The sequence below is a fragment of the Colletotrichum abscissum genome (genome assembly GCF_030869225.1).
Source record: "Colletotrichum abscissum strain IMI 504890 chromosome Unknown Scaffold_8.1, whole genome shotgun sequence".
Classification (NCBI taxonomy): Eukaryota; Fungi; Ascomycota; class Sordariomycetes; order Glomerellales; family Glomerellaceae; genus Colletotrichum; species Colletotrichum abscissum.
The window spans coordinates 836,353-863,719 of NW_026850525.1; the positions used below are offsets into that span (position 1 = coordinate 836,353).

At 54.4% G+C, this 27,367-nt stretch overlaps 10 protein-coding genes across 10 annotated transcripts; 6 read left to right on the top strand and 4 right to left on the bottom strand.

Annotated features, from left to right (window-relative positions):
* Window positions 1-914: 914 nt before the first annotated feature.
* On the bottom strand, window positions 915-2,165 carry CABS01_04274 (Mob1/phocein family protein; the record flags this gene model as incomplete). The annotated part of the gene is made up of 3 exons (XM_060537645.1): window positions 915-1,455; window positions 1,503-1,614; window positions 1,664-2,165. The coding sequence occupies 3 exons, from the start codon at window positions 2,163-2,165 to the stop codon at window positions 915-917; spliced, it is 1,155 nt and encodes a 384-aa protein (XP_060390490.1).
* A 2,118-nt stretch (window positions 2,166-4,283) lies between these two features.
* CABS01_04275 (uncharacterized protein) lies at window positions 4,284-5,541 on the top strand (the record flags this gene model as incomplete). Its single annotated transcript, XM_060537646.1, has 2 exons — window positions 4,284-4,538; window positions 4,588-5,541. 2 exons carry the CDS (start codon window positions 4,284-4,286, stop codon window positions 5,539-5,541), a joined length of 1,209 nt encoding a protein of 402 aa, XP_060390491.1.
* Window positions 5,542-7,251: 1,710 nt separating this feature from the next.
* On the top strand, window positions 7,252-9,241 carry CABS01_04276 (patatin-like phospholipase; the record flags this gene model as incomplete). Its single annotated transcript, XM_060537647.1, has 4 exons — window positions 7,252-7,311; window positions 7,447-7,577; window positions 7,647-8,463; window positions 8,519-9,241. The coding sequence occupies 4 exons, from the start codon at window positions 7,252-7,254 to the stop codon at window positions 9,239-9,241; spliced, it is 1,731 nt and encodes a 576-aa protein (XP_060390492.1).
* A 4,753-nt stretch (window positions 9,242-13,994) lies between these two features.
* Window positions 13,995-14,633, top strand: CABS01_04277 (uncharacterized protein; the record flags this gene model as incomplete). Its single annotated transcript, XM_060537648.1, has 1 exon — window positions 13,995-14,633. The coding sequence occupies one exon, from the start codon at window positions 13,995-13,997 to the stop codon at window positions 14,631-14,633; it is 639 nt and encodes a 212-aa protein (XP_060390493.1).
* A 948-nt stretch (window positions 14,634-15,581) lies between these two features.
* Window positions 15,582-16,975, top strand: CABS01_04278 (GDSL-like Lipase/Acylhydrolase; the record flags this gene model as incomplete). The annotated part of the gene is made up of 2 exons (XM_060537649.1): window positions 15,582-15,749; window positions 15,824-16,975. 2 exons carry the CDS (start codon window positions 15,582-15,584, stop codon window positions 16,973-16,975), a joined length of 1,320 nt encoding a protein of 439 aa, XP_060390494.1.
* A 1,107-nt stretch (window positions 16,976-18,082) lies between these two features.
* On the bottom strand, window positions 18,083-19,261 carry CABS01_04279 (uncharacterized protein; the record flags this gene model as incomplete). Its single annotated transcript, XM_060537650.1, has 4 exons — window positions 18,083-18,226; window positions 18,295-18,822; window positions 18,948-19,092; window positions 19,146-19,261. 4 exons carry the CDS (start codon window positions 19,259-19,261, stop codon window positions 18,083-18,085), a joined length of 933 nt encoding a protein of 310 aa, XP_060390495.1.
* Window positions 19,262-19,642: 381 nt separating this feature from the next.
* Window positions 19,643-21,704, bottom strand: CABS01_04280 (FMN-dependent dehydrogenase; the record flags this gene model as incomplete). Its single annotated transcript, XM_060537651.1, has 3 exons — window positions 19,643-19,814; window positions 20,437-21,343; window positions 21,404-21,704. 3 exons carry the CDS (start codon window positions 21,702-21,704, stop codon window positions 19,643-19,645), a joined length of 1,380 nt encoding a protein of 459 aa, XP_060390496.1.
* A 752-nt stretch (window positions 21,705-22,456) lies between these two features.
* On the top strand, window positions 22,457-23,288 carry CABS01_04281 (uncharacterized protein; the record flags this gene model as incomplete). The annotated part of the gene is made up of 3 exons (XM_060537652.1): window positions 22,457-22,581; window positions 22,661-22,841; window positions 22,929-23,288. The coding sequence occupies 3 exons, from the start codon at window positions 22,457-22,459 to the stop codon at window positions 23,286-23,288; spliced, it is 666 nt and encodes a 221-aa protein (XP_060390497.1).
* A 1,328-nt stretch (window positions 23,289-24,616) lies between these two features.
* CABS01_04282 (yrdC protein) lies at window positions 24,617-25,954 on the top strand (the record flags this gene model as incomplete). Its single annotated transcript, XM_060537653.1, has 1 exon — window positions 24,617-25,954. The coding sequence occupies one exon, from the start codon at window positions 24,617-24,619 to the stop codon at window positions 25,952-25,954; it is 1,338 nt and encodes a 445-aa protein (XP_060390498.1).
* A 186-nt stretch (window positions 25,955-26,140) lies between these two features.
* On the bottom strand, window positions 26,141-26,866 carry CABS01_04283 (clathrin adaptor complex small chain; the record flags this gene model as incomplete). Its single annotated transcript, XM_060537654.1, has 3 exons — window positions 26,141-26,381; window positions 26,448-26,676; window positions 26,749-26,866. 3 exons carry the CDS (start codon window positions 26,864-26,866, stop codon window positions 26,141-26,143), a joined length of 588 nt encoding a protein of 195 aa, XP_060390499.1.
* Between the last annotated feature and the right edge of the window lie 501 nt (window positions 26,867-27,367).

Here is a 27,367-nt window from a genome sequence, read left to right on the forward strand (position 1 = left end):
CCAATATCCCGACTGCTCTGGATGGGATTTTATACAGATTGAGGAATTCTTTAGGTCTAGTGACTAGACGCTTCGCGAAGAGCAGGCATGCTCTGGTTGATACATTCTTCATGTATAATCCTTTAAATCCATGTGGATGTCGACGGACGAGCCAGAAGCCTATTCGTCGGGCGTGAAGTAGATTTCAATGATACTCAGGACGACTCTCATTAAGGCTGTTTACGTACTTATATGTGAGAGGTCCACACACTCATGGAGACAGACTCACTACTCCATGTAGGCTCAAGGAGTCAACAGTGTGATGTTAATGAGCCATTTGCAGTCATGCTTTCGAATACGCCTAGTTGATTCACGGAAGGTCCGATCTGAGATCAAGTAGCTAGCCATCCAATCATCACTCGGTCAGTCAGGCTCAATGGAGCAAAGCAGGCAAGCATCCTTCTGTCAAGTCAAGTGTGATTTGTGTATGGAATCGTCGTCTACGAATAATTCCTCTTCCCTCCTCATGGCCGTTCCCCTGTGAGACGATTTGGCCGCCTCTCTTACGGGGTGTCTCAAGACCTTGCTTGGCCTCATAGCAAATCCGAAAACTCCAACATACAGCCCGTTTCTTTCTCTTTTCTCCCCGGGACTGCTGCAAATGCAATGCGTGCGTACGTGTGAAAAATGCGTTTCCTTATTGTTGTCGTGTTTGGCTCTGGAGGCCCCATTTGCTTCTTTTCCAGCCTTGACGAGCAAAGATTCCGGTGGTAAGAGCGTCGGCTACCCCCTAACCAGATGAGTCCAAAAAGTTCCAAAAGACTCAAGCTTTCCAGAACTCAGGAATAGCCGAAAGACACAATGAAGCCGGCCATCATCTGTGGAGGTTCGGTGCCTCTAGCTGCCGTGCCTGGCTCGTCTCCGAAAGAAGTCTATCAAACGCCGGCAAGTTGCATCAGGCGCTCGCCAGCGCGGAGATTGGCATACTCGTAAGCCTTGGACTCGGGTGGAAAGGTGCCGTTGGCAGCCCAAAGGTCGATTAGCGGCTGCATGGGCTCGAGCTCATGAGGCTTGAGCATGTCGAGAGCAGTGGCGGTCAGGATGAAGTGGCTGAAGCAACTGTTGAGGGACTTCTCGAGGTTGAGGTGGTAGAAAGGCTCGGTGAAATGAGCCCAGTAGAGGTGAGAGTAGACGCGGAACATCTGGCGGAAGATGGTTTGGCAGACGTCAATGAAATTCTGCGGGAAACCTGATCGCTTGCCGATCCAGTCGGGCTCACCAGGGTTTGTGAGCTGTGAGAGGGGCGTGGTGGTGATGTTTGCGTTGTGCGCATACGAGACGCCCGAGGGGTCGGTCGGGAAGATGTTGGTGTCGTCAATCTTGCCTGAGATCCATCTCTGCATAAGAGTCATGTATTCGGCGGCAGGAAGCTCGACAGGTTCCCGACGGCTGTTAAGCCAAGTGAATGAGTGGTTCCTGAGAATTATTAGCTTGTGACAGGAAGAAGTGTCGGCGAACCTTACGCTCCGGCGGACATCCTGGGACACGTAGTGCCGTTGCAGATCGTCGAGCCATCTTCCTCCTTCTCGTGGAGAACACGGACGAAGTTCCAGAGGTTGCGGTAGTGCTCAACCACTGCGAAGAATCAGTAACCAGAGATGTAGGAGTAAAAGTGACTACGTACCTTGATGCGCGATCCACTCGCCCTGTTCGACCGTCTTGGGTCTCGCACTCAGAGTCATAAAGTTGCCCTTGACGATATGCTTGCCATAGTTGGAGTTCAGCCAGATGGGCATAGGCCGTGGCAGATGGTAGGAGCCGAGAAGGCCGTCGCCGTCGGATAAGCCACCCTGGTCGTCCATGCCAATGGAGTGGGCGAGCGAAGGAGAGTTGGGCAGAGGCGGGACTTTCGGAGCCAAGTTGGTGGATGACTGGCTTCCCTGAGAAACGGTCGGTGACGTAGGCTGACCAGCGGTTGAGGACGTTGGAGACTTGTTCGAGCCCGGCGGTTTGGCGGCTTGGCCCCGGAAGCGGGCGTTGCTATTCATCGGAGTCTGATTAGTCGATGGTACCTCACGACTGATAGAAGCACTGCAAAGCATAGAAAAATGTCCAGCAGGATGATGAACCCAACCACCAGACCAGGTACCCGAGGGAACCAGGTCATAAGGGTTTGCACCAGCCATGTTGTTTCTTGCTGAGTGAGACACAGCATCAGAGACTTCTGAGGGCTTCTTTTGGTGATGGAAGGGATGTCTGTCTGAGACCTGTGCCAACTAGGCCACAAGGCAGAGCTGGTGTTCTGAGAAGATGTTTTGGGAGTGTGGTTGTTTGGCGAGATGTTTGTGTTTGATAAGATTTCTTGGAAGGAAAAGAGTTCAGGCTTGTTTTTTGATTTTTGAAGTGTCGTAGCTCCTGGCAAGTAGGCTCATATTGCCCCGCTTGAGTGACAACAATGATATCCTGCCCTTGAGGGCCCGTTGCCGATGGAAATGGCCATGTCAGACAAAACATGTGCGTGAGACCCAGTCTGAGAAAGACGACGATCCGGGGATAGTGGAGTAGTGAAGGACCTAGATATATCTTGCAGTGACTTCTTTGTCGTAGAGGCGATGAAGTAACGTGAGGCTTCCGTCCTGGTCCAAGAAGCAATCGATTTTCTTCCTTTTCGAGATCCCTTTAGGACCCCCTCAAACAAAACATGCGTACGTTGAACGGCTTCCAGCTCAGCTCAGCTCACTTGACTGTTGGGCAAATGACTTCGGTACGACATGTCGGCAGAAAATCATGACATTCCAGTTGTCGACGAGATCTCATGGCTATAGCCTCCTTTGTCTCCATTGCATGCGTGCTGTGTTTGCTGTCTCAATGTTGGCGGTTTCGAGTGTGGTTGGGTCCTTGCTGCCACCTGTCTCTCTATTCCTTTCGAAGTTGAAGGTGCATTCTGCAGCCGAGCTGAAAAATTGGCAAAGGATGATACTGAGGCCGAAGGTAACCTGAGCATTCAGTCCCCGCTGATGCCTCACATGTTTCTGCTGTGACGGATGATCCCAAGCCTGGCATTTGGCCATGGCAGCAATGTCACACACAGCCGAGGTAGGTTATCCGACAGCCCCTCCTCATCAAAAGAACAAGTAGCCATCAGAAGTTCCCCAACTGGGCTGCTTGAATCCCCAGGGCTGGTTCGCCTCTTGATCTCGGATGTTTTGGCAATGCCTTCATGTGTGATAATGCACCCCATGTCTCGGCGGGTGATGGCCGGGCCGTGTTGCATGTACCAAAGTACGGGCTGCCGCGGCACTAGCCGAGGAACCAAACTTCACAGCTGTCTGCTGTGCAGCCACCGTAGATCGCCCGCTGGGTTCTCGGTCTTTTCATCATGCAGAGAACAGTGGGGGTGAGGGAGAGCAGAAGAAGCAATTCGCAAAATGGAAAAGGAAAAGAATGGACAATGAAAGGCAACTCACATTCCTGAAAAGAGGTTCGACATGGTAGGAGGAGGTACCGCTGTGAGGGGGAATCGGAGGGGGTTATAAAGTTGGGTCGACCGGCGCACCTCCTGGGAAGACTTAAGAGGCTGGGACTATCGAGTTTCAGCTCTGCTGATTCGAGTTCAGTCCGTTTGATAATCGAAAATGATCGGATATCGAGCAAGGAGAGAGGGTTAAGCTGAAAAGGGGCGATTGAAGGTGAGCTTCTTCAGACTACGTTCGCTCCTGCATCCACGAGGAGTAGCGGCATAAGAAGCGCTAGACTTGAAGTGTCACATTAAGCGAGTGCACAGGCCCGATCCCCACAGCAATTGGGTCCAAATGGTCTTGCTCCATCGCCATTGGGCTCACGCTAGAGGCGTTGGAAGGGACGTTTCTCAGCCTCGTGTGGCGCATAAGAGGTTGGGGAGGTGAGCACTGAGAAAGCAGTCGCAAAACTTGTACTCTGCAATTTCCTCAATAATAGGAGAAACAAGACGAGTTGGAGATCTTACAAATTACCTCCACTGAGTCCCCTGAACAAGGTCCACTGTAGCTGGATCATGTGCCGAAGTCCCCGCTCGGCAGTTTTACACGTACAAAGTGGCTTCAAGCACGTGTGGCGGTGCTTCAGCCTCACTCAGGCTTGAACTGACCTCCAGGTGGGTCAGAAATTGGACAGGGATCTTTCAAGCCTCACGCTGCATCTTCTTCCGCGCGCAAGAGGAAAGAAGCTAGGTCATCTACCTCTGTGTCAACCACACACGCTCAATTGGCCGCCAATTTTCCAATACCGAACACACTACATCGCCTATCGCACGAATCAACGCCATCATGTCGGATTCCGAAGAATTGAACGAGCTTCCCGAGGATGAGGAGGAGGAGGACCTCTTCGGCGACGAGCCAGCAGACGATCTTCAGGAAGACCGAAGTCGCGCCGGTAGCGTACGCGAAGACGCATCCGACCGTGATGAGGGTGATGGCTACGGTAGAGATGACGAGGCCCCTTTGCCGACCGATTATGAGACAAAGGTCATCGAGGCCGTTGAAATGCAACGTCATCGCACTCCCAAGTCGAAAGACCAGAGAGTAAGTCATGGGAATTTCGATGCACCTGGCGTGCCCTGACAATCACCAGTTACGGTCTCTACGCGTCCCCAAGTTCATGAAGATCATTCCCACGATCTACGATCCCGAGACTTTCGAGCCTACCGAGCACGATATTGAAAACGCGAAAGCCGACGTACCCAAGGCCGACATCCGCGTTCGACGACAAGGAAACAAGCTGCAGAGCAACACCATGATTCACAGATGGAGCGACGGTTCTGTGACTATGACAGTCGGAGACGAACATTTTGAAGTCTCTACCAAGGCACTAGCCCCCGGACCTAACGAGCCATACTCTGAGCTTCAGGATGGACACTACTATGCTGCTGCGGCGGAGTTGACCAGCAACTTCCTCATGTTTGTTGGGCATGTCACCGATCAATACATTGTACGGCCCGGAAAGGAAGTGGCGGACGATGCGCTCGCTGCACTCGCCGAACGCATGGCGTCGATATCGCAAAAGCCTCAGGAGAAGGACATGATCATCAACACCATTCAGGATCCCGAGCTGCGCAAGAGGCAAGCGGAGCAGGCAGAGAAAGAGCGCATGAAGATGCAAAGACGTCGCGAGACTCAGACCGCACGTATGGATGCTACCCGCGGCGGATTCGGTCGCAGTGGAGGCCTCTCCATTGGCGACCTTGAGGGTGGACGACGTGGCGGTGGTTCGCGCAAGAGAGGCATGCCTGGCGCGCCGAAGCAAAAAAGAAGACGTCCCGAGTATGACTCGGACGATGATCTGCCTTCTGGCGCCCGCAGAGGAGACGAATACGACATGGAGGACGACTTCATCGTGGCTAGTGATGACGAGGTCAGCGAGGTTGAACATGACGATGACGATGAGGAGCTCCTTGACGAGGCACCACGATCCAAGAAGCGTCGGGTTTCGGATGACGAAGACGCTGATGGAGATGATGATGACAACATGGAGCCAAGTGGCAGAGGAAGGCGCCGTCACGTTGTCGACGATGACGATTCGGAGTGAGGCGTTGAGAACGAGAAAACATGCTTGACTGCAGATTCAGGCTCGGTGGAGAGGATCAAAGTTTGTACTATACCACGGCATTTTCCTCTATGCAAGCTGCGCGCCGAGAGCAGCGACTACTATTACTACATTCAAATTTATACTTGCCATGCGGAAGATGATCGTTTTCAATGTGTCTCGATATCCCGAATGAACCTAATCAGTACATGAGAGTCGCTTCGTGACAATTGTCCTCCGAGTTTTGGCCGTACTGAGACTGGCGCGAACAAGCGGCACGACACGTGCAGCGTTTGAGCTAAATCTTTTGTCATGGCTCTCAGACCGGACCGTTGGTAGCCAATTTGACTTTGTTGGGAGCTGCGCAAGTGGCACATCCGTCACTTACTGTGGCTCAATGATTTAGCGGACTCTACAGCCTACAACCTGCTCTGATATGATTTTTTTTTCTTTTTTCGAAAATGTGAACATCTCTCGGTGCTCACCCGAAATACAAGTACCTCGGGCGAATGACGTGAAGGGCCGTGGAGCATGCCCAGCTCCCTTGCACTGCCAAATTGCAAGCCATTATCACATGTCGAAGCTCTCCGCCAGGGATGAGGCATTGGGGTACTGGGGCGGGTGGCACACATACCTAGCCAAGGAGCTGACAGAGCTTGCCTGCCCACCCTCCCCTTCTCCAGCTTTATGTACAGCAGCTCGGGAAGCAGCGGCAGCGCAGGTGTGTGGGGTACCTTTGGGGTCTCGTGGTCAACATGAACCATGACATTATCCCACAGTTACACTGGGCAAATACAGCGACCACTCACTGTGGAGGGGATAATCCTGGGGGGATGAGGGGAAGGAAGCTGCTGCAGCCTGCCCCAGATCATCCGGCAGCATCAAAAGGGAAACATTGCAAATGGAAGCTGCTGTGGGAATTCGGCGGCAGATCCGGACCCTGCCTGCTACCTTGCCCTCCGTGCAGCAGGCCGCAAAACATAATAGAGGTAATGTCCGTAACCCTTTTATTGCCGTGGGCCGAGCCAAACCACAGACACCTGTGACCTACGTGCCTACCTACCTTACCTATCCGCACCGAAACCTCACAGCTGTCTGGCTGTCATCGGCACGGTGGTTCGGGTCGAGTCAACAAGTACCTTTCCTTCTCCAATTTGGCATAGAACGAACTCACGGGCTTCGAGTCAACTCATCGTCCCTCCTCTCCCGCAGCCGCCGGACCGTTCGAAGACACGATTCTACCTTACTCTCGCATCCCTCTCCCTCTCCATCTTAGCGTCCACCATCCGCTCGCCCGCTCGTTCGTTCGACCACACGCGCGCTTCTTCTTCTACCACTTGGTACTACTACGGCCCTTGGATCTCGATCAATCTTGTCAGAATCTGCGAAAGCCCACCTGCAACACCCAGGCTCGACGTCGTAAACTCACCGTCCTTCTCTCACTCTCTCTTTATCTCTGTATATTTATCCTTCCTGCTTGATCTACAACCAATCCTCCCAACCTGTCTTGCCCGTCCAGCCCTCTCCCTAGGAACTGGAATGCAAACACCATCCTAATCAGAGACACGACGCTCGCCTCACACCACCCGCCCATAATGCCATAATTGCCATGAACACCCAATATCACTCGTCACTATCCTCATCAGCATTGCTACCCCCCGCCAGCTTGGGATCCTGCATGGTCTTCACCACCACAGTCGCCGTCGCGCAACCATGGGAGTAGTCGTTGCGCTCTGGCAAGTGGCCGTAGATGTGACGCAATTCTGGCAACGGGTACGTATGGTCTTGTAGTTCTCCCCAGGGTATCCGTTGCATTTGCTCTGCTCGTTTGACACGAGCTTGTTCGCAACGGATACCTTAGCTTGATTAGCATGTGCTGCGGCTGACCTCGAATGCGCCCATCAACAGAAACTCCGCGATTGGTACACACGCAAGACCCCCATCGAACTATGGCTCGAACTACTTCGCCATGCCGAAGCCTTCGAAGACTGGGAAGAGGCGGCCCTACATCTAGATAATCTGCTTGGACTGGACTTGTGGTGAGAAAAGACCCCCATCCAAATCGTGTTAGTGTCTCACAAACACATGCTAAAAGGCTTCATCAACAGGAGGAATAACCCAACGTCCAAGTACTACGATTACCGCCTAATCAACGAGCGCCTCAACTCCCTCATCACCGCGAGAGAAGATGGGAACCTGAACCAACTGGTCAACCTCCTTCGTTCCGGCCTGATTCGCAACTTGGGCAACATCACTGCCCCGACGCTTTACAACCGGTCCTTCGCTGGCACCAAGTATCTGATAGAGGAATACATAACGCAGATTGCTGAAGCGGTCGAGGATATCACCCACTTGCCGACGACACCTGGGTCTGACCCTCATGGAGCACCTGTCGGACTGACAAACCAGATGAAGCTGGATTTTATCCATGATACAAGGCAAGCTTTCGGTAGGAGTACGCTCGTCCTGCAAGGCGGTGCCATATTCGGAGTATGTCATCTTGGTGTCGTGAAGGCGTTATTTCTTCGAGGTCTCCTGCCGCGGATCATCACCGGAACCGCGACGGGTGCTCTCATTGCCGCATTGGTGGCCATTCACACCGAAGAGGAGCTCCCCAACGTCCTCAAGGGAGAGGGTATCGACCTGTCTGCTTTTTCTGGGAAATCCAAGTCTGAAAAGGGCCCACAAAAGGAGCAGTCTTACGCAACGAGATGGAATACTCTTTTGCGGAGGCTAAAGAGATTCACTCGAGAAGGCTACTTCCTTGACGTCAAAGTGTTAGAGGACTGCGTGCGAGCCAACGTGGGTGACCTAACTTTCGAGGAAGCGTATAATCGGAGCAAGAGGGTGTTGAATATCACCGTTGCAACCGCCGATCAAGGCGGTGTTCCAACGCTGCTTAACTACCTGACAGCACCCAACGTGGTGAGTACTTATTTTGTTCTCCAAAAGGAAGCGGCAGCATACTGACATATACAAGCTTATCTGGACTGCCGCGGTCGCCTCGAATGCTTCCACTGCAACATTGTATGGTCACCGGGAAACCACGGTTCTCTGCAAAGATGCCCATGGCAACATCGTACCATGGGCACCCGCAAACACAATCGACTTCCACCACTGGACTCACGTATCTTATTCGGACCGCGAGTCACCCCTTTTGAGAATTGCCGAGCTGTTCAACGTAAACCACTTCATCGTCAGCCAGGCTCGGCCTTACCTTATTCCGTTCTTGCAGAGCGATATGCATGGCCCATCCCTCATGGAGACGCGTAATAGCACAACGTCCATTACAGCATTCCTAGCTCGTATGGTTGGGCTAGAGCTCAGGCACCGGCTGCGCCAGCTGGACACGTTACGCCTCCTTCCAGCAGGTATCCGGCGCTTCCTCGTCGACGAACAAGTGCCGGGCGCGTCCATGACATTAGTCCCAGAAGTGACTGCTGGCGACTTTGTGCGCCTGCTCGAGACGCCGACTAGAGAAACGCTGGACTATTGGATATCGAGAGGGGAGCGGAGCGTGTGGCCTGCCGTTGCCGCGCTTCGCATCCGTTGCGCGGTTGAAAACGAGCTAGATAGGTCCTATCAAACCGTTCGAAGGTTGAAGGCGGGCGGGCTCAGGAGAAAGGGCTCAACGGCGGCGGCGGCATCGATGGACAATAATAGCAAGGAACGGAGAGCTAGCAGTCTCGGGGCCGCATATTGACAGCGTCGCCCGCAGGCAGAGTGTGGATCGCGGCTGGTCACAGGAAATGACAAGGGGGCTACAGCTACGATTTGAATAATCCGATATGATCCTGGAGCATGCAACGCCCACGTTGAGACAAGACGCACGCAAGCTTACCCTCTCTGCGCAAGGCGTTTTGCAGTTGGGGGCGGGCTTATGTACAGATACAAGCATGTTCTGGTTGGCCGTGGTGGGGCGGACGTGCAAGCTTCGACAAACGATACGGTGTTGTCGAGGGCATGCGGAATGCGCATCGGTAGTGATCGAGGGCAAGATGTTCTCGAAGCTTGCCTCTTTGGGCTGTCGGTCAGACGTCGGAGGTGGGCGCCGCAAGGTGTAGGAGACGCAGGAGGTTCAGCTCGGCCGGGATGAGGGGAGGAGCGATAGGTGTTCATAGCTTTGTATGACGAAGAGACGCGTCTAGTGACGAGTCTGATGACCCAAATTCACGAGAGCCTTTTTTTTTCTTGTTGCCATATCCATACCCTAACTACATGATGCCAAATCTGGAGACCGACGGGTGTGCACCTGATGAACCTACATGAAAAAGCAACAAGCATGAGCAGGGAGCGGGACCGTGAACGCCTTGCCGCGCGCCCTCGCCATGCAGGTGTTTGCATGCTCGTTTATCCCTCATCAGAGTCGCAGTTGTCCCCCTTGGACGCTTGTGAGCCTTGCCAATGGTCCGGATGGCTAGGCGAAGGTTCCCCGTACAAGTCGTCATGCATGCCGCGGCCACACACCATAGGGTCAGCAAGCAGATACAGGTACGAGAGCGTGAGCAATTGGGATAAAGGGGTGGCAGGATGGCCAGTGAAGGAGGAAGTAAGTGACAGCCTGCTGCATGTCTTGGGCGGGCCCCGGCCGGCAAGGGTCCGGCGCAGAAGAGACCGGCACGCTAGAAGTCTTCTCGAAGGTCGTGGATGGGGCACATGAAAACCAACGCTAGGATTGGTGGCAGGGCTGGCGGCGATGGGCAGTAGTAACAGATTCGGGGATCCTAACGTTCTTGGCGCCGTTTTCTCTGGATGAATCGGCACCACAGCTCTCGAGACAGGCAGCAAGGATATGAAAATATTTCGCGCAGAGGTCACAGGAACGCAGATAGTGCGTGGACCTCCTCCTTCTCGAGCAGGGCGTTGGCTCTTCGCAGGGGGCTGGTTGGTGGTTGACGATCGACGTTCCTCAACCCTCATGCCGCCGTGGTTATCGTTGCATGCCAAGGAGTTCGGGGAAGTATTCCGGGCTGCTTGAAAGCATATCGAATTCAAGGGGCCGGGTCAGACACGTTGCCCCGTCTCTGGAGGCGTCACTTTGAGAGCAGCTGGACAAGCCGACAAGGTGGTCGCCCAAACGCCAAATACAGTGTTGCAACGTGTAGGACTCCCTCAGGAGTCCTGCATGTGTCCTGCTTTACAAATCGCTAAACGGGACAGAATCCAGGACTCGCGCCCGAGAATTGTGGCTCGGCGTCTCAAAGCTGCCGTTCGGTGCTGCCCGGCCTCTTTGCCGTCATGTGAGAAGGGGCACCTCGAAGATCTCTTTCCTGTAGCGGCCGGCGATGGACCCGTGCTTCTCTCGGGGGCTCCTGTTTACTCAACAATACTCCCTTGGGCCTTGGGTGCTATTGTGCATATAGCAGACTGATATAGCCTGGCTTTTCGTGTGGTTCGTGGTGTGTAAGCTTGCATGCTCTTCCTGCACCGGTCCTGCTCCCCATAGGCACGCTGCCGGCAAGACCGACTGCGGGGAACGGGGGAAATATTCAGCACAATGGTTGGCTGCCCGGATACTGCTGATACAGGCCGGCGCAAACGTCTGGCGCTCGGGTTTAGTGTCGTGACGTCGACGGACCTTGTCTCTTCAGAGGTACATCCATCAAAGACAGCTGAAAGGTTGCCATTGTGTGTGCTGGCACTGCTGCTGATGCAATGCAGGACCAGTATGTTGGCAGGATGCTGATCGGAGTCCATGCCCGACGTCGGGCCCTGTGCGGTGACAGCCAGACTGCAAGACATCAGATGGCAGAGCGCCAAGAAATCTGAGCCAGGTGCAGAGTTGAGTCACAGCCTAAGTTCCGACGAAGATAGGTTACTCGGATGGCCTGATAAGTCGTCGCGGGACATGAAAGGTCCTAAATCGGCTGGCTGGCCGCCGGCACGCACCCAAGAGCACCTTAGGGTCAGATTCCGCGCGGAACAAAGATGTCACTGCTTCGCTAAACAGAGTTTCGGTGTCGATCCAATGACGCTGCTGGCATCTGGGGAATCCCAGGCCGCGAGTAACCGCGCCACACCAACAAGCTTAGGCAATGCCGTTACGATCTTGCTCGGTAATCTTGTACTCGTTGAGAGCGAGTGATTGGACCGGGGAGCTCCTATCTGGCCTTGAAGCCGGCGGAAGGTAATGGCGTGCGTGCCTATGTGATTTGAAGATGGAATTGGATAATGGTCCAAACGACAGGCTGTAGGGCAACGTCGTGTGCAATCATGTCGCAGATGGCCGGCGGGCTGTGTGACACAGCGGCGGGAGATTGTCGAAAGGGAACGTATCGATTCGCGCGTCCCTTGCACCGAAAAGTTGATGGTGCCATGCTCGGGACTGGCTTGTGAGTGACCAAAAGGACGGGATGCTCTTGATGTTGTCCGATTTCCTTCCGCATGGGAGGCATGGCTCATCTCTTCGGTGAGAAAGCTTAGCTACAAGACCGTCATTTTGACGATCTTTCGAGAGCACATGGCCACTGCGGCGAGATGGTGCAAGCCAATTGACCAGTGGTAGCAGACCCAGCGTGGGCAGTGCGCTGCAAAGCATTATTAGTTCAAGGTGGGGGAGGCACATTATGCTTGTTTCCAGGCAAGCCAGGTTGCTTGCGACATCGCCTCGGGATAAATCACCAGCAGCGAGCTGGCGGGGCTTGGCATTGATTCCCGTGAAAGACTCAAGAGGCGTTGAAGACGTTTGTGTAAGAGAGTAGGTATCCGTGTCCGTAGGTATACTTGCACATCGTGTGGCTTGCGTCTAAGCCGGATTCGAGAACAGGGCGGACGGGTTGACAACGGTTCGTTGGGTTTCCCGTTTTGCATCGCTCAGATGGTCCATTGTGATTCTGGACCGCGAGAGCAAGAACCATGTCGAGGTTTGATGTTGACGGCGGCCAGGGATGTCATCTGTCATGTCTCACGACGAGCCCAGTCCCAGCAACTACGCGGGGTAACTCAATGGTCGGTCTCGAAAGAAGCTAGAACGCGACGACAAACATGAACATGTATCTGCTCCGAAAATGCGGGCGTCAAAGCGCGAAAACAAGAGCTGGTGTAGATATTGAGGTACTGTTCTCGGGCTACTAGCCAAATGCGAAAAACGAGGCGAGCAAAAAGCTCATGAACAGGGTAAGGTAGAAGGAGGAGACAAGTTCAATGTGTCAGAGCAGGTGTTGCGTAAGGTAGACTTGGGATGGCATTGGCATGCGCAGCAATAACGCCATGGCGCCAGCGGTAGCCCAAGCCTGAGGCCAAATTTGACTTCCTTTGAGTCCAGTAACATGCACAGATACGTTTTTTCTACTTTGCCCGGGGAGAAAATTAGGTAGGCGCATATAGCATGCAGTACCTCAGTACGCAATTGATGGACGTCAGGTGACAACCCACGCAAATCGAGAAAGACTGGGGGAGTAAGTTGCCAAAAAAGAGGGAAAGAAAAAGTCCGAAGTTTCCAAGTATAGCCGTACCTTACGCTGTTTCTTCAGACGGTACGGATAAGGTAGTTTTGATTCAAAAAGTACCTCACAGCAGTAGGCTACCCCACACCTCCCATTGCAGTGCATCAGTCCGACTCCGATCCTCTTCCTCCTCCTCTCCTCCCACCCTACCACTTCCTACCACCCTTCCCAGTCTTCTTGGTTGCTGGGAGGTCCAGCCGCCCCCAACTCCAAATGTTTACTCGTCTAAGGTAACCTAAAGAAATCCCCCGTCAAGCTCCCATTCACCTCGCTTCCTCACCCTACCCGGCTTCCACGCCTACATGCCGCTGCAGCAGCATCATGCAGCGAGCTGCACCGTCGGCGCAGCTAAGTGGCGCTGGGATCGATGTACCTGAGATGAGTGACTGAAGGGTCCGAGGGGGGGTAAGAGAGAGAAAAAAAAAAAGGGAATGGGGAAAAAAAGGAGGGAAAAGACTGGCCGATTCGTTCTCTCCGTCCATCGACGTCCACACCACCCAAAGCCCGACGGGTCACAACTAACCATCCCCAGTCACCAGTCAGACGCTTTCTGGTATAAATCTCTCTCACTTCGCCCACCAACTTTCCTACCCTTCTCCCGTTCCTTCCCCAATATAACAAATCAGTTTGTACACCAACTTTGTAACCTATCTTCTTGTTCTTGGACTTCAGTTGCAAGAGATCTTGTCCTCTGCTATCCTGGAAAAACGGACGGCACGCTACTTCTGAGAACGAAAGTAGCGAAAGGCCCTTCTCGTCGCTGGACACTGACCAGTCGAACATCATCACTTCTCTTGTCCTCTTCTCTGCTGTGCCATTTCAGGGCCTATTCCAGTCCCGCCGGACCTGTGGTGAGCAACGCTTGTCTTCTGCCCTTGGCCACTTGACAAAGTCTGACGTCGTCTCTGTAACAGTGTCGTTCGGTCCACCCACCACCAGCTTACGTCGCTTGATCGCTGAGCTCATACACACTCGACATCTCTCTTCCTCTTCGCCCTTCCCAATATCATCATGATGGCACACCAAGAAGACACCAAGCACTCACATCCCGAGTCCCATAACACCACTCTGCGCCATCCTGCTGTGGGCAACTACTCAGAACATCGTAGTCCGCAGTACAAGGTCTCCAACGAGCCTTCCTCCTCCATCGCTGACCGTCGAGTGGCCCGCAACATGTCAGGCTCCGAACCAACATACACCTCGGATGTTGAAGTCGATGGGGGCTTCGACATGATCTCTCATCACGAGGTCACTGCCTCCAGGACTTCCTCGGAGACAACCGGCTCTGAAGACACTGTCCTCAACTCGCTCGCTACTATAGCGATGGCTACAGCCCCAATCGTCCCTGGTTCCGCCTTGACCATGGACAACATGAACCTCCTTGATACGCAGTTACCCCTTGGGAACATAAGCACCTATCAGTGGCTTTGGGGTCAGCCGTGCCCTGGTGGCTTCGACATCAAGGACAGCTCGTCCAAAGACAGCATGAAGGTCCACATCTCGCACTCGCGTGTGAGCAGAGCTACAGATAGCTTTGAGAACGAGTATGGCATGGCCAACCATTCTTCCGAAGCTTTCATCACTTGCGCCGGTGACTGGGCCGATGTTGCTGCCGGTCCTGCCCCCGCGGCACTTCACTTGGACATCTAGTGTGTTGGTCTGTTCAGCTTTCCTTCTTGTCCGTTACGGCTTGCCAACTACCTTGCATTTTCAGATTCCCTTCCGTTCTCCCCTATCCTCGTGCCATGCCGAGGCCTTGAGGAAGTCGGGGCAATGGAAGAGATGGCAAACGGTCGATCTTGGCTTTACTTTGGTTCCTTCTCTCTTTCGCCATCAACATGGCTCGGCACTTCTCTTTGATGATTGAATCTTTGGTCGATGGATGTTGTTCAATGTCGCTCGCTACTTGTTCGTTTAGCGTTTGGTCGATTTGACGTCGGAATTGTTTGGATGAACCACGGTCGTTTTTTCTGGAGGACTTGAGCCGCTCGCCCCTCTTCTTGTACACAGATGCACATTGGGTGTACAATTGGAATGCCAATCATTGATCTACGCTCCCATCCTCGTCATCGTTGCATTATCTCCCGTGACCAAAGTCTCATTAACCTAAACCCCTCCCCACCTCCCCAGGTCGTCACCGACCCCAAGATCTTCCCCAGGCCATGGCAGTACCGATGGAGTGTACCCATGCGGGGAAGACAGCGGACTCGGCTCCAGTGCGGGACGTGGAGAGACGGCGTCGCATCGCATGGGACGAACTGCTCAGTCTCATCTCCCGCAGCACCCACTTTCAACTCTGATCCCCAATTTTCCCCACGGCATTTTCAATTTAGCCTGAACTTCAACCGGGTTGAACCCATTTCTTGCCATTATCCAGCGTTCATCAGGTTCCGCGTTGCCGGATGCCCACATAGCCAACGTTGCAATGGAAATTCCCAATTGGAGAACCATGTCATATTGAGGGGCAGGCGACTTAATGAAAGCACCGAATTCCGTGTTCGAGTACCCTTTATAAAGCTCACGATGGCCCCCTTTTTGATTCGGGCCTAGGAGCAGTGGATCTGGCAGCCAGCACTCGTTTCTCTGTAGCTCACCACGATGATGATCGCCTCCCTCAAGACGGCCTTCGCCGCCTTGCTCTTCCTCTCCCCTCTGGCAGAAGCACGCCCTCAGCATCCTGCGCGAGGAGATGAGAGGGAATGGGTCACCGTCTGGGGAACAATGCCTCAGCTGGTCGAGCCGGCTAACTTACCCTCAGCGCCATTTGTGAGTTTTCTTTCTCCTCGTCCTCAAAGCGCAATGGCTTTTCTCAGGAGCGCCCCCCTAATTCTCCCGCCCAGAACGAGACAGGCCGAGTCTTCCACGACGCGACCCTCCGCCAAACCGTCAAAGTCTCTCTCGCGACCTCGACTCTCCGCCTGCAAATCAGCAACGCCTTTGGCGGCTCAGACCTCCCCATCACGGCCGTAACCATCGCCCGGACGGCGAACAACACAGCCGGCACGAGCGGCGTCGACGCCGACTCCCTCCTAGTCGTCACCTTCTCGGGCAGCGGCGGCTTCGTCGTGCCCAACGGCGCCGTCGTCTTCTCGGATCCGATCGACCTCGCCGTCGAGGCGCAGTCCATCGTCTCCATCACGATTTATCTCGCCGACGGCCAGACGACCAACAGCATCACCGGCCACCCGGGCAGCCGCACCACGTCCTTCCTCAAGAGCGGGAACCACGTCGCGGACCAGGACCTCGCTACCACCGCTGGCAACGCCACCGCGACGACGACGGATCACTGGTACCTCATCAGCGCCCTCGAGGGTTGGCTTCCCAAGGGCGCCTCAGCCGTCGCCATCGTGGGCGACTCCATTAGCGACGGGCGCGGCTCGACGACCAACGCGAACAACCGCTGGCCCGACCGCCTCCTCGCGCGCATGCAAAACGAGTCATCCACCAGCGCCATCGCCATCGTCAACGAGGCCGCGGGCGGCAACCGAGTCCTGGCCGACGGCCTGGGTCCCAACGGTCTAGGCCGCATCGACAGGGACGTCATCGCGCAGTCGGGTATCAAGTACGCCATCGTCTTCATCGGCGTCAACGACATTGGCACCGCGACCAACACCACCGCCGCGCAGGAGGCCGTGGGCGACCGGCTCGTGGCGGCGTACGACCAGATGGTCACGCGGCTTCACCGGTTCGGCATCGCGGTGTTTGGTGCGACCATCACGCCGCTCACGGGCGACGGGCAGCCGTACTCTGACCCGACGAGGGAGGCGGCGCGGCAGAGGATGAATGAGTGGATTCGGAGCAGCGGGCGGTACGATGCCGTGATTGACTTTGACGCGATTGTGAGGGACCCCGCGGCGCCGGAGAAGTTGAGGGCCGAGTATGATACGGGAGATCATTTGCATTTGAACCCGGCCGGGTATGAGGCCATGGCTGCTGGGATTGATCTCTCTATTTTTGAGAAGTTCAAGAACGGGGTTTCTGGGATGAATTAGGGGAGGAATATCGTGGTCTGACTGCTCGGTGGTGAGATGAGGTGATGTAAGTGAGTCAGATAGAGACCATATATAAGCGAATCCAAATGTAGAAGCAAAAGTCAGGTTTGCCGAGGAGGATTCGTCAGACGGTTGGCTGTGTACGTGCAACTTGATGATTGGGTCGCATGCGTAATTGGCTGGTGATAAAACACGTACTTGTAGCTTGCCCAAGAGAGGCCTTCCTATCACGGGTAGCAAACGCTGTAGAATCAGTAAAAAAATATGAGTCTCGGAAGGAGAATCTTCATTCCGAATGCATCCATCAACACCTCTGCCACTAAAGAGTAAATTTCAAATACCCAGCAATCAGTAGAAGGAGTGAAAGGAAAGGGAAGAAGAAAGGGGGGGGGGGGGGGTAACTGACCATATATCTCACGCCCCTCAGTCGACCCGAACTCTGACTTCATGGAAGTATTTGTTTTAACTTCATCACTCGACCACCTCGCACACAGCTTGACCTGACCTCGCCGACCTAGACGGGCGCTGCGGTGTTGGTGACGGAAAACGAGGTTGGGACGGGTTACATACCTACCATAGGGGTGTCTGTCCAAGTGACGGGAAGGTCAGGGGTCAGGTGAGCTGAAGTTTACTGTTGGGGGAAGGAGGTACGAGGGTGTGCCTTCTTCTTTTTGTGACAGTCTCTGGGTATGGACAGGTTTCCAACTTTTGGGTAAGTTTGGGGGAAACGATCTAGTCCGATTGACATTTGTACCATTTCTACCTTGGGTACACTTTACTATCACTCATAATTATGAAGTCAACTCACGACCTCCACAGCATGGACAGGACCACCAATTTTGCTAGAGATTCTCCGTCATGCCTGACACGTGGTTTTATCACTCCATATCAAAACATAGGCTCCAGAGACAAGTTGAGTTACAATATTGCATTAATTATCAGAGAGGTTCCTGCAGTTCGAGCTAATTTTCCAATATGTACAAAGAAGATTTAAGATAATAATAAAAGCCGTATCCGATATCAGGTATTCATCAATGGTGCTCTAGACTGCTTCATGCAACCATTTTGTCACGAACCAATTTTTTGGGTACAAGGACAGTAATTTGTTTACCAGTCGGCCTCCTCGATCTCGAGGATGGCGACACCGGCAACAGTGTTCTCGTCAGAGACCTTGGTGCTGTTGCCGTTAGCGGTGCTGAGAACGCAGTACACCTGGCCAGCGGGACCCTCGGGGAGCTGCTCGACGATGTACTGCAGGAAGACATGGTTAGCACAAAATTCATACACTTAGAGACAGTGTCAGAAAGGCTGGCACTTACGTCGTTACCGCTGACGGCAACCTCGGCGTAGTAGGTGTCGAGTCCAGAGTAGAAGACAGCGTAAACGGTAGCTCCGGCGGGGACAGTCTGCGCATCAACAGCAGCCTTGTAAGCACCCTCGAACAGAGCGCCGTGGGAGCTGGGCGTGGGGGAGACGGTCAACTTGGGGAAGGCCTTGAAGGGCAGGGCGGGCGTGCCGGGCGCGAAGCCGGTGACGAACTGGGCGGCGAGGGAGTAGACCTGGTTGAAGTCGAGAGGGGTGTCGAAGGGGGTGGGGAAGGGCTTCTGGCGGAGGGCGGCGCGGATGTAGGAGGAGTGGCGGGCCTCGACGGTCAGGATGGAGCCGGCGACGGGGACGTAGGTCTTGTCTGCGATGACGGCGGCGGCGCCGAGGTAGGCGGACACGCCGACGCCCTCGAGGACGGAGGCGAGGGCGAGGAAGGAGTCGGCGTCGTCGACGGGGAAATCAAAGGTAGGCTCGGGGATGGCAGAGGTGCCGAGGGCACCCTTGAGGAAGTCGACGTGGGTCTGGTGTTTTGGGGAGGATTGTTAGTTTGGGGGTGGTTATGGCCAGCGTTCCAAGTCGACGGGGGTTTTTGGTTTAGGGACTACCCTCTTGGGTGTTGTGTAGTGTGTTAGAGATGGAGCCTTACCTTCTCGTCCTCGTAGATGGTCTTGAGGTTCTTGTAGAACTTCTCGCCGACCTCACCGGCGTACTTGCAGAAGTCGGCCTCGGTGTAGTTCTTCAAGCCCTCCTCGTAGAACTTGCGCTCGAGGTACTCGAGGGTAAGAGCATAGCTATCAAACCTTTGTTAGATCTGGATACACAACTTGGTCCTCCTGTGACTAACTTCAAGATGGTGATATCACCACCGGGGAGGGGGTCGTAGTTGGCCTTCTTCTCGAGGGGAGCGCCCAGGACGGAGGCGGCGGACGCGGCCGCGAGGATGATGGATGAGGTACGCATTGTGATGGGACTGTATTAGATGGAGATAGTAGGAGGGGTACTGAGTGATTATGTGCTTATGTATAATAGATTCACGAGAAAGGGTTGGTTAGTTTTGGTAAGGAAGGACTGTTGGTGAGATGGTTGTATCTACTGTGGCTTCTTCCTTCATCTCTCTTACATCGCCCGCCCTGCTGCCGTCTTATATATCCGATACCTCCAAATGATCACCCCATCTTGTCAACAACATGACGCCTTGTGATGAGACTCTTTTGCAACGAGATTACTCAGAGACAAACCGGCTTCCCGCAAGAATATGCTTACTGCACTCTAAATCCCGCTCCCTCGGATGGGCCATTTCCCATGGAGCTATTGGAAAGGATAAACTGGAACGAATGCGCGCTAGCCCGTGGTAGCACCTCGGAAGATCACGAACATTCCCCAGAAGGAGATGATGATCTCGTCATGGAAGAGGAACAGTGCGGCAAAAGCCTGTGAACTCTTTTGCAGGCGGGCACCAGCAGCAGCCTTGCCATGGCTGTGAGGTGGGATACCCGGAAGGCCCAACAATCGACTGTAATTGACTTGCGAAGAACAGCTCAGTGTTAGTCCAGCCCGGCTGCATTTGATCTTAGCGCGCTGAGAGGAAGGGCTTCTCGCTAGGTAGAGAAAGGCCTGGGTTGGTCGAATTGCAGCGAGAAGGATTCCAAACCACGTGAGGAATGAATAGCAAAGACCCCAATGGCATGTTTTGACGCGCTGGACATTGGCACTTGCGATCTGATAGTCTTGGCCTGTCTCGGCCCAAGACAGTCGACAGGAGCCGAACGTTAGCTCGGTGGCTCTCCTCGTTCCCGAGCTGCAAGCACGCCCGGATGGCGAGCATTCCGGGACTGGTACCTAGGGTGCGGGGGAAAACATGGCCCGCAATATGCTTATTGCTTGTTAGTCCACGACTCCACGCTGGGTCAAATCTCAATAAGGCCCGCGGAGAAGGTGTGATGAGACCAAGGGAATGGGGCTACGATCGACACTATTTTCCGAAAAGAAAAATAAGCTTGTATTCCTTCAGCTTCATTGCGAAAGCGACAACACAGAATTCTCGGCACAACGGCTTGCCGTCCTGCTAGACCCTACATCTCGAGGGCGAACACAACCGGTAATACTACAGGTTGGCTTTCATGTCCCCACCGTACCGAACCTGCCGAAGGATGGAAGGCTTGAGCTCGGAGAGACTCTTGAAGCCGGAGAGTCCCATTGTCAAGTCCAGATCAGCAAGCAGCCCAGCAATGACAGCCTTCGCGCCCTCTTTACCCGCAATGCCCAGGCCATAGATGGCGGGTCTGCCAACGAAGACGGCCTTAGCCCCCAGAGCGATCGCCTTGACAATGTCCGCCCCAGTTCGGATCCCGGAATCGAACATAACCGTGAGCTTGTCGCCCACGGCTTCAACAATCTCCGGGAGCACCTCGAGCGAGGCGACCCCGCCGTCGAGCTGTCGGCCGCCGTGGTTACTGACGATGATGCCCGACATGCCGTGCTCGACGGCAAGCTTGGCGTCCTCGACGCTCAGCACGCCCTTAAGAACGATGGGCCCGTCCCAGTTCTTCTTCAAGAGCGCCAGATCCTTCCAAGAATGGTGATCGCCGGGGAAGGCCTGACTGATCCAGTACCGTGAGGCGCTAATGATGTTATCCTCTACCTGGTCGCCGTCGTTCTGCTCGGAAAACTTCTTGCGGAAGACGGGATCGCTGAAGCCGACCGAGTTGCCCGTACCTGTGATGAAGGGCAGATATGCCTGGTCGAGATCGGCCGGCCGCCAAGCCAAAGTCACGGTGTCGAGAGTCACGACGAGGACCTTGTACCCGTTGGCCCTGGCGCGTCTGAGAATCGACCCCGTAATGTCATCATCCATGGGCCAGTATAACTGGAACCAGCGGTGCTGGTCGCCACAAACTTTGGCGACCTCCTCAATGGTCGAGGTCGCCGCCGTGCTTAACGTGTACGGCACTTGCAACTCGGCGCAGGCGGCTGCCAGACCCGTCTCCTTGTCCTCATGGAAGATGCTCTGAACCCCGATAGGGGCCATCAAAAGGGGAGACTCTAAGCTGTTGTCTTAGAGCAATGTCTCATTTCAAAATTGGGTTGGCATCCGCAACGTACCATAAGTCACGCCAAATAACTCTGTTCTCAAATCCCGAGGATTGCTAGGTCTCAGGAAGCGAGGCACAATCTTCCACTGGCGAAAGGCTAGACGGTTCGCGTCCATAGTCGATAGCTCGCCAGCGCCTCCGAAGACGTAGTTGAAGGACTCTGGGCCCATGGCCTTCTTGGCCTGGGCCTGTAGGCCGTTGGGATCCGTCGTTACGATTGGCAATTGGCCTGCCATAATGCCGTTTTGATAGATGCTGACGGCGTAGGCCGAGTAAGGGGTCCGTTCATCGCCATCGCCTGAGTCTGCCATTGTGAGAAGGGAAGGGCTCGTAAAGATTTAAAAGAAATCTAGAAAATCTGTTTAGATATTATAGACAGTGTCCGTCGCGGTAAAATTGTAATTGTATTCTCATTGACAGTCGTGTATCGTATTATCTCAACAACTCTAGAGATGAACTTGGGGAGATCGAGGGATTGCGGGGGTGGCATTGGCGTCTTGAAATACTCGGAAGAGTGTCAGATCCGTAAGCTCCCCGGCTGGGAGCCTCGGCACGAAGCTCCCATGTTACTCGTCATGGTAACAATAGGAAGTGAGCGTTGTCCGTTGGGGCGTTCATGTAATCGGCAACACGGCAGCTGCAAAGCAACCACCAAACTAATCGTCTCAAGATCACCAAATAGAATTATCTGCAAGCAATTTAGAGGCAGATGAACAGTATTCCTGGTCTCTAAGAATATAGATGTCGGTCAGAAAGCAGCTGTGTACGAAAGGTGATGAGAATGACAGGAGCAACTAGATAGAAAGATACCTTGACCCTGGCTTCTCGTCACTGCATCCACGCGTACCCTCTTATCCGAGCCCCCTGCGCCTAGCTCTGTGGCTCCACCTCCAGGAGGACCCCACCATGGAAGTCAATTAGCACCCCGCGATTCTCTCTCCCCCAAGAATCCCGCGTTCCAGTTTCGACCTCGAACTCGCGTCACCAACACCGCGCCGCCGAATGTGATCTCGCCATGTTATAGCACCCGTTCCAGCCCACACACTTATAGAAGTCACATACAATGGACATTGACGATATCCTACGCGAGGTCGACCCAGTCTCGTACTCTATTCCCTCCGAGACACGCGACTTACAGGCCCTGACGCGCGCTTGGGTGGCAGAGCGAACCGCCCCAGAACTTCTAGAGTGTGTGACCCCCTGCCTCTCGGCGTTTTCCGAATAATTGAGTCTCAATTTTTTGTCGTGCTGACATGCGGTGCGTCAGATGGCCTACCGGCGGTCTCTTTGAGCGCGTCAACGATCGCATCAAGCACCAGATCGAAAAGGTCGAAGACATGACGGGTGACATGGACCCCAAGACCAACTTCGCTCTCATCGTCATTCAGACGGAGCTTGAGCGCTTCAAGTTCCTCGTCAGAAGCTTCCTTCGTGCTCGTATCGCAAAGGTACCCAAATCTTCGCTGCTCTCCAACCGAATTCGGCGCATGTTCATTGGCACCGAACGTGGCTAACTGTCTGCTCTGATCCTGTAGATCGATAAACATGCTCTCCACTACCTCTCGTCTCCGGCCCTCCGCGCTCGTCTTTCCGAAACAGAACTGGCATACGCGACTCGTCACCAGGCACTCCTGCATAATCACTATCTTTCGTCCTTCCTTTCCTCCTTCCCGCCAAACCTGCAGAACCTCAACGATACCGCTGGCAACATTAGCATGATCGACGGGCCAGATCTCGATACCGCAGTCTTTATTCGTATGCTACGAGATACAGAAGTGGAAGGAAAGGGAACGGACGCGGACGGCTCCGTGCTAGCGGAGACCGGTGACATCTTGATTTTGAGATGGTCTAGCGCAAAACCCGTTGTCGATGACGGGAACGCTGAGCTTGTCTGATGGTTTCCGTCAAGTTGCAAAAGAGAAACACACAGCCTCAGTACCGGCTAGTGGCCTATATACGATGGACGGAAGAAAGTCAGGCGATGGTATGAGGCGACCATGTCTGTGTTCAAGCGCGCACGAATTTGGCCCTGGTGCTAGCAACAGAAAGGCTTGGTCTAGGACAGGTACAGACATCACGCTGCGTCCCACGGCATATGCCTATCTTGCCGCGACGACTATGCAAGTTACTCGTCCGGTCTGGACTTGGGCTGGGGCTGCTCAAGGAGAACGCAGGCTCACGTCTTGTTTACCGCGAAAAACGCCGTGTAGGAGATGAAGGGCTGCATATCTTCTTGCGTGCTTGCGTCAAGTCTGCGCAATTAGCAGCGGGGCTTATTCCGGTTAGCCAGACGATAATTTGGAGGTTGTATTCCGTGGTAGACAGAGTCCCACATCGATGCGGCCATCATATAGGAACGGAAAATGGGAGAATCGAGGACGCTGACTGGACACAATTGCTGTGATCAAAGGTTAGCAAGGATGCTCGAACTACCTCATGGTCTACTCCCAAAGTCGATTTCGTAACTAGCTGATACAACTATACTATGTTACACAAATGACATTTTGAGAGTAAAAAGGGAAGTGAAGGACACCAAATCTCCCGATCACTCTTCGGCGCATGCAGCCTGCAAAATACCTCTAAATAGCAGGCAAAAGGAGGTCATAACCACAACTTCCAAGCCGAAGCTGTTACAGAGTATTCTAGGTACCTTAAACTTCTTACATGGAATTTCTCGAAGTCGGCCGCGGCTAGTCTGCACGTGGCGAGTGCCTGAAGCAGACTCAACCCCCACCATAATCACATCACTGGCCCCACTGAAAGCCGATCGGCAGAAGTGACCTCAGCGGCAGATGTCACTGCTACTGACGGGCAAGACCCGACCACCGGTTCCCTAAACTCGGAAATATCGCCGCTAAAGCGCAGGCCCAACGGCCACACACACTTCAATCATTTAGCCTCATCCAGAGAATTTTTTTCCACATATGACTCAACTTTGACCATCCCGTTCCTCTCATCCACTTGATCTGCATGAAGACCCTTTGTTGATACCCAATTAATCTCATATGACGACGATCTAGATTCTTCTTGTGATATCGGAGAAAGCCATCTTAGCAGACCCTCTTCCGTCAACTTTATTTTCTTCCCGCCCTTGGATTTTATGCAAACTCAACGCACGTATCTTTTTGCACCGTCCCTCATACGCCGTATAAGTCGTCAGATTACGACTTTTAGCCACAACTACCGGCGACTGATTTCATCACAACACAACGACAAAATCACAATGGAGACCCAAGTAGCAAAAGTCGAGGCCCAAGGTCTAGGGGATTTCAGAGATGCAGAGGGACCTGAGAGGTTAAGCAGCTGGGAAATCGCCAACTCAGCCTCTGGCGCATCATTAGCCGCCCTACGAGATGCCGCAGAATATCTGCGCAGCAAGGACACGCCCGTGGCATTTCCAACCGAAACCGTCTACGGGCTCGGGGCCGACGCCACGAGAAGCGGCGCCGTCAAGGGCATCTACTCAGCCAAGGGTCGGCCATCAGACAACCCTCTGATATCGCACGTCTGCGATCTGGACATGTTGCGGAGCCTGCTGCGGTCCGAGAAGCAGACAAACGGTGACGCAGCAAAGGACCCGATCCCGGAAATCTACAAGCCGCTCATTGAAAAGTTCTGGCCCGGACCCCTGACGATCTTGCTGAGGAATCCGGAACCGAGCAAGCTCGCGCCCGAAGTCACGGCGGGCTTGGCCAGCTTTGGCGTCCGGATGCCGTCCTCGCCGCTGGCGCTGACGCTCATCAAGCTCGCCGGCGTGCCCCTGGCCGCGCCCTCGGCCAATGCGTCCACGAAACCGTCGCCCACGACGGCGCAGCACGTCTTGCACGACCTGGAAGGGCGCATCGAGCTCATCCTGGACGGCGGGGCGTGCCAGGTCGGCGTGGAGAGCACCGTCGTTGACGGCCTGTGCGACCCGCCCGTCGTGCTGAGGCCCGGCGGCGTGGGCATGGAGGAGCTGCGGGCTTGTCCCGGCTGGGAGGGCGTCGTCAAGGCGTATAAGGACGAGAGCGAGATGGGCAAGGCGACGCCGCGGGCGCCGGGGATGAAGTATAAGCATTACAGCCCCAAGGCAAAGGTTGTGTTGTACGAGTGGGCTTGCGAGGCTGGTGCTGAGGGTATCATTGCCGAGGACCTGCAGAAGGCGCTGATCCAGCAGAATGGCGACGTGACGACGACGAATGGCGCCGGGCTGGGTCCGCTCAAGATTGGTATCATTCGCACGAGGCGGTGGAAGATTGCGGGTGGTCTGCACCATGGCGCGTTGCAAGTCTCCAAGGTCCATGTTGACGGGGCTACGGCGGCGAATGCGAGGGACGAAGCGGCGTACGAGGTGCAGGAGGGCGAGCTTCAGGACGCAGAGGACAAGCCCATGGCGACGATCCTCGACATAGATCTGGGCGACGACATTAAGGGGATTGCTCAGGGGCTTTTCTCGGCTCTGAGGGATCTGGATAGAAGAGGTGCCAGCGTCATCTTCGTGGACGGCATCGACGACAGAAATGACATTGCAGAGGCGGTAATGAACAGGCTCCGCAAGGCGGCCTCCGAAATCCGAGCATAGATGGGTTTCTTGGACAAAAAATAGAATCAAGCATAAATTCGAGGCATTCGTCATGACGTCCCCCTTTCGAGGGACTATACTTTTAATGATGCGTTCCCTTTAGAAGCCACCATAAAACTCCCATTTGCACAACCATCCCTGGTTTATATCTCCATCCTCTCTCTCCCTTACACCATGAACGACCCCTTACAAACCTTGCCGCAGCCAGTCCGCCAGTTTCGACTTACCCAGCTGGGCCAGGTTGTTGACACCTTGTTCACTGAGGTCGATGCGGCGGAGGTCAACGTCTTGCGCCGGCGCCTTGCTGACTCTTTGGACGATAATGGTGGGGTCGGTCTCGAGGATGATGCCGTCGTCAACGATCTCGTCGATAGCGAGGGAGACGAGGTCGTAGTTCTCGACGATTGTGCGCTTGTCGACAGATTGCCTAATAGAGCTGTTAGAACCACCAGCTACCTGCAGCTCCCAGGAAACACAAAGGGGGATGGCTTACTTGAAGAGGAGGTGCAGGGAATCTCTCAGGGCCAGAATAACGTTGTAAAGAAGAACCTCGTTCTCGTCAACGCCTCCGACAACGTACATCATAACGTCCGACTCCATCTTGTACAGAACGATCCGGTTGTCGTAGAGGATGATATCGCCGGTCTGCTTGGCCGTCTTCTCCAGGAGACCCTTCTCAAAGGCTTTTTGCGACTTGACATCAGGGTATGGGTTCGTCTGGCCTATCGTGGATCGGTCACGTCAGTCATGGAGCTCCAGAGCTCTGCGTCGGAGGGGGGAAAGCCAGCGCATACCGTCCTTCTGTGTGCCTTGGTGGGGTGCGCTGTAGTACTTGGAGAATAACCGCGATCCGTCCTCAATGCTGAGGATCAGGATCGCGTTGACGGAGAAAAGGGACATTCCAGGAGCCATCTTGACGGTTATTTAGGGTGTTGTTGCGCCGGATTGCGCTTGTTGGTGGGTTGCTGGGTAATGTCACTTTAGTCAACGGTGCCTGGTAGGGAGCTCTGGCGGGATGCAATTGACCACCTCAGCATCCCAGAATCGGTGCAAGTCGGTGGGTGGTTTCGCCGATGGCCGGATAGCAGGGATGTGGGAATCCACCAAGCCTTGAGCCCCCATCAGAAAGGTGGCCCCAGCGACATGGGCGGTAGATGGAACGCACAGGCCAGTGCTTCCACAGCGCGTAAAGTGGAAAACGCGAAACTCCTTTTCGGGACGCGTTCAGACTGGGTGAGCGCGTAAAGTGCTTTTTCGAGATTGCAATGCAGCCCACCTTTTAGTTGCTCCTGAACGACGCCTCTCCACACCTCCCCTCTCCCCAGCAACGCACATATTCTTTCAGTCGCATCCCGCATCCCACTTCCCCCCCGTTCGACCAACAACCGCAAGACTACGAACGTCAAAAACAAC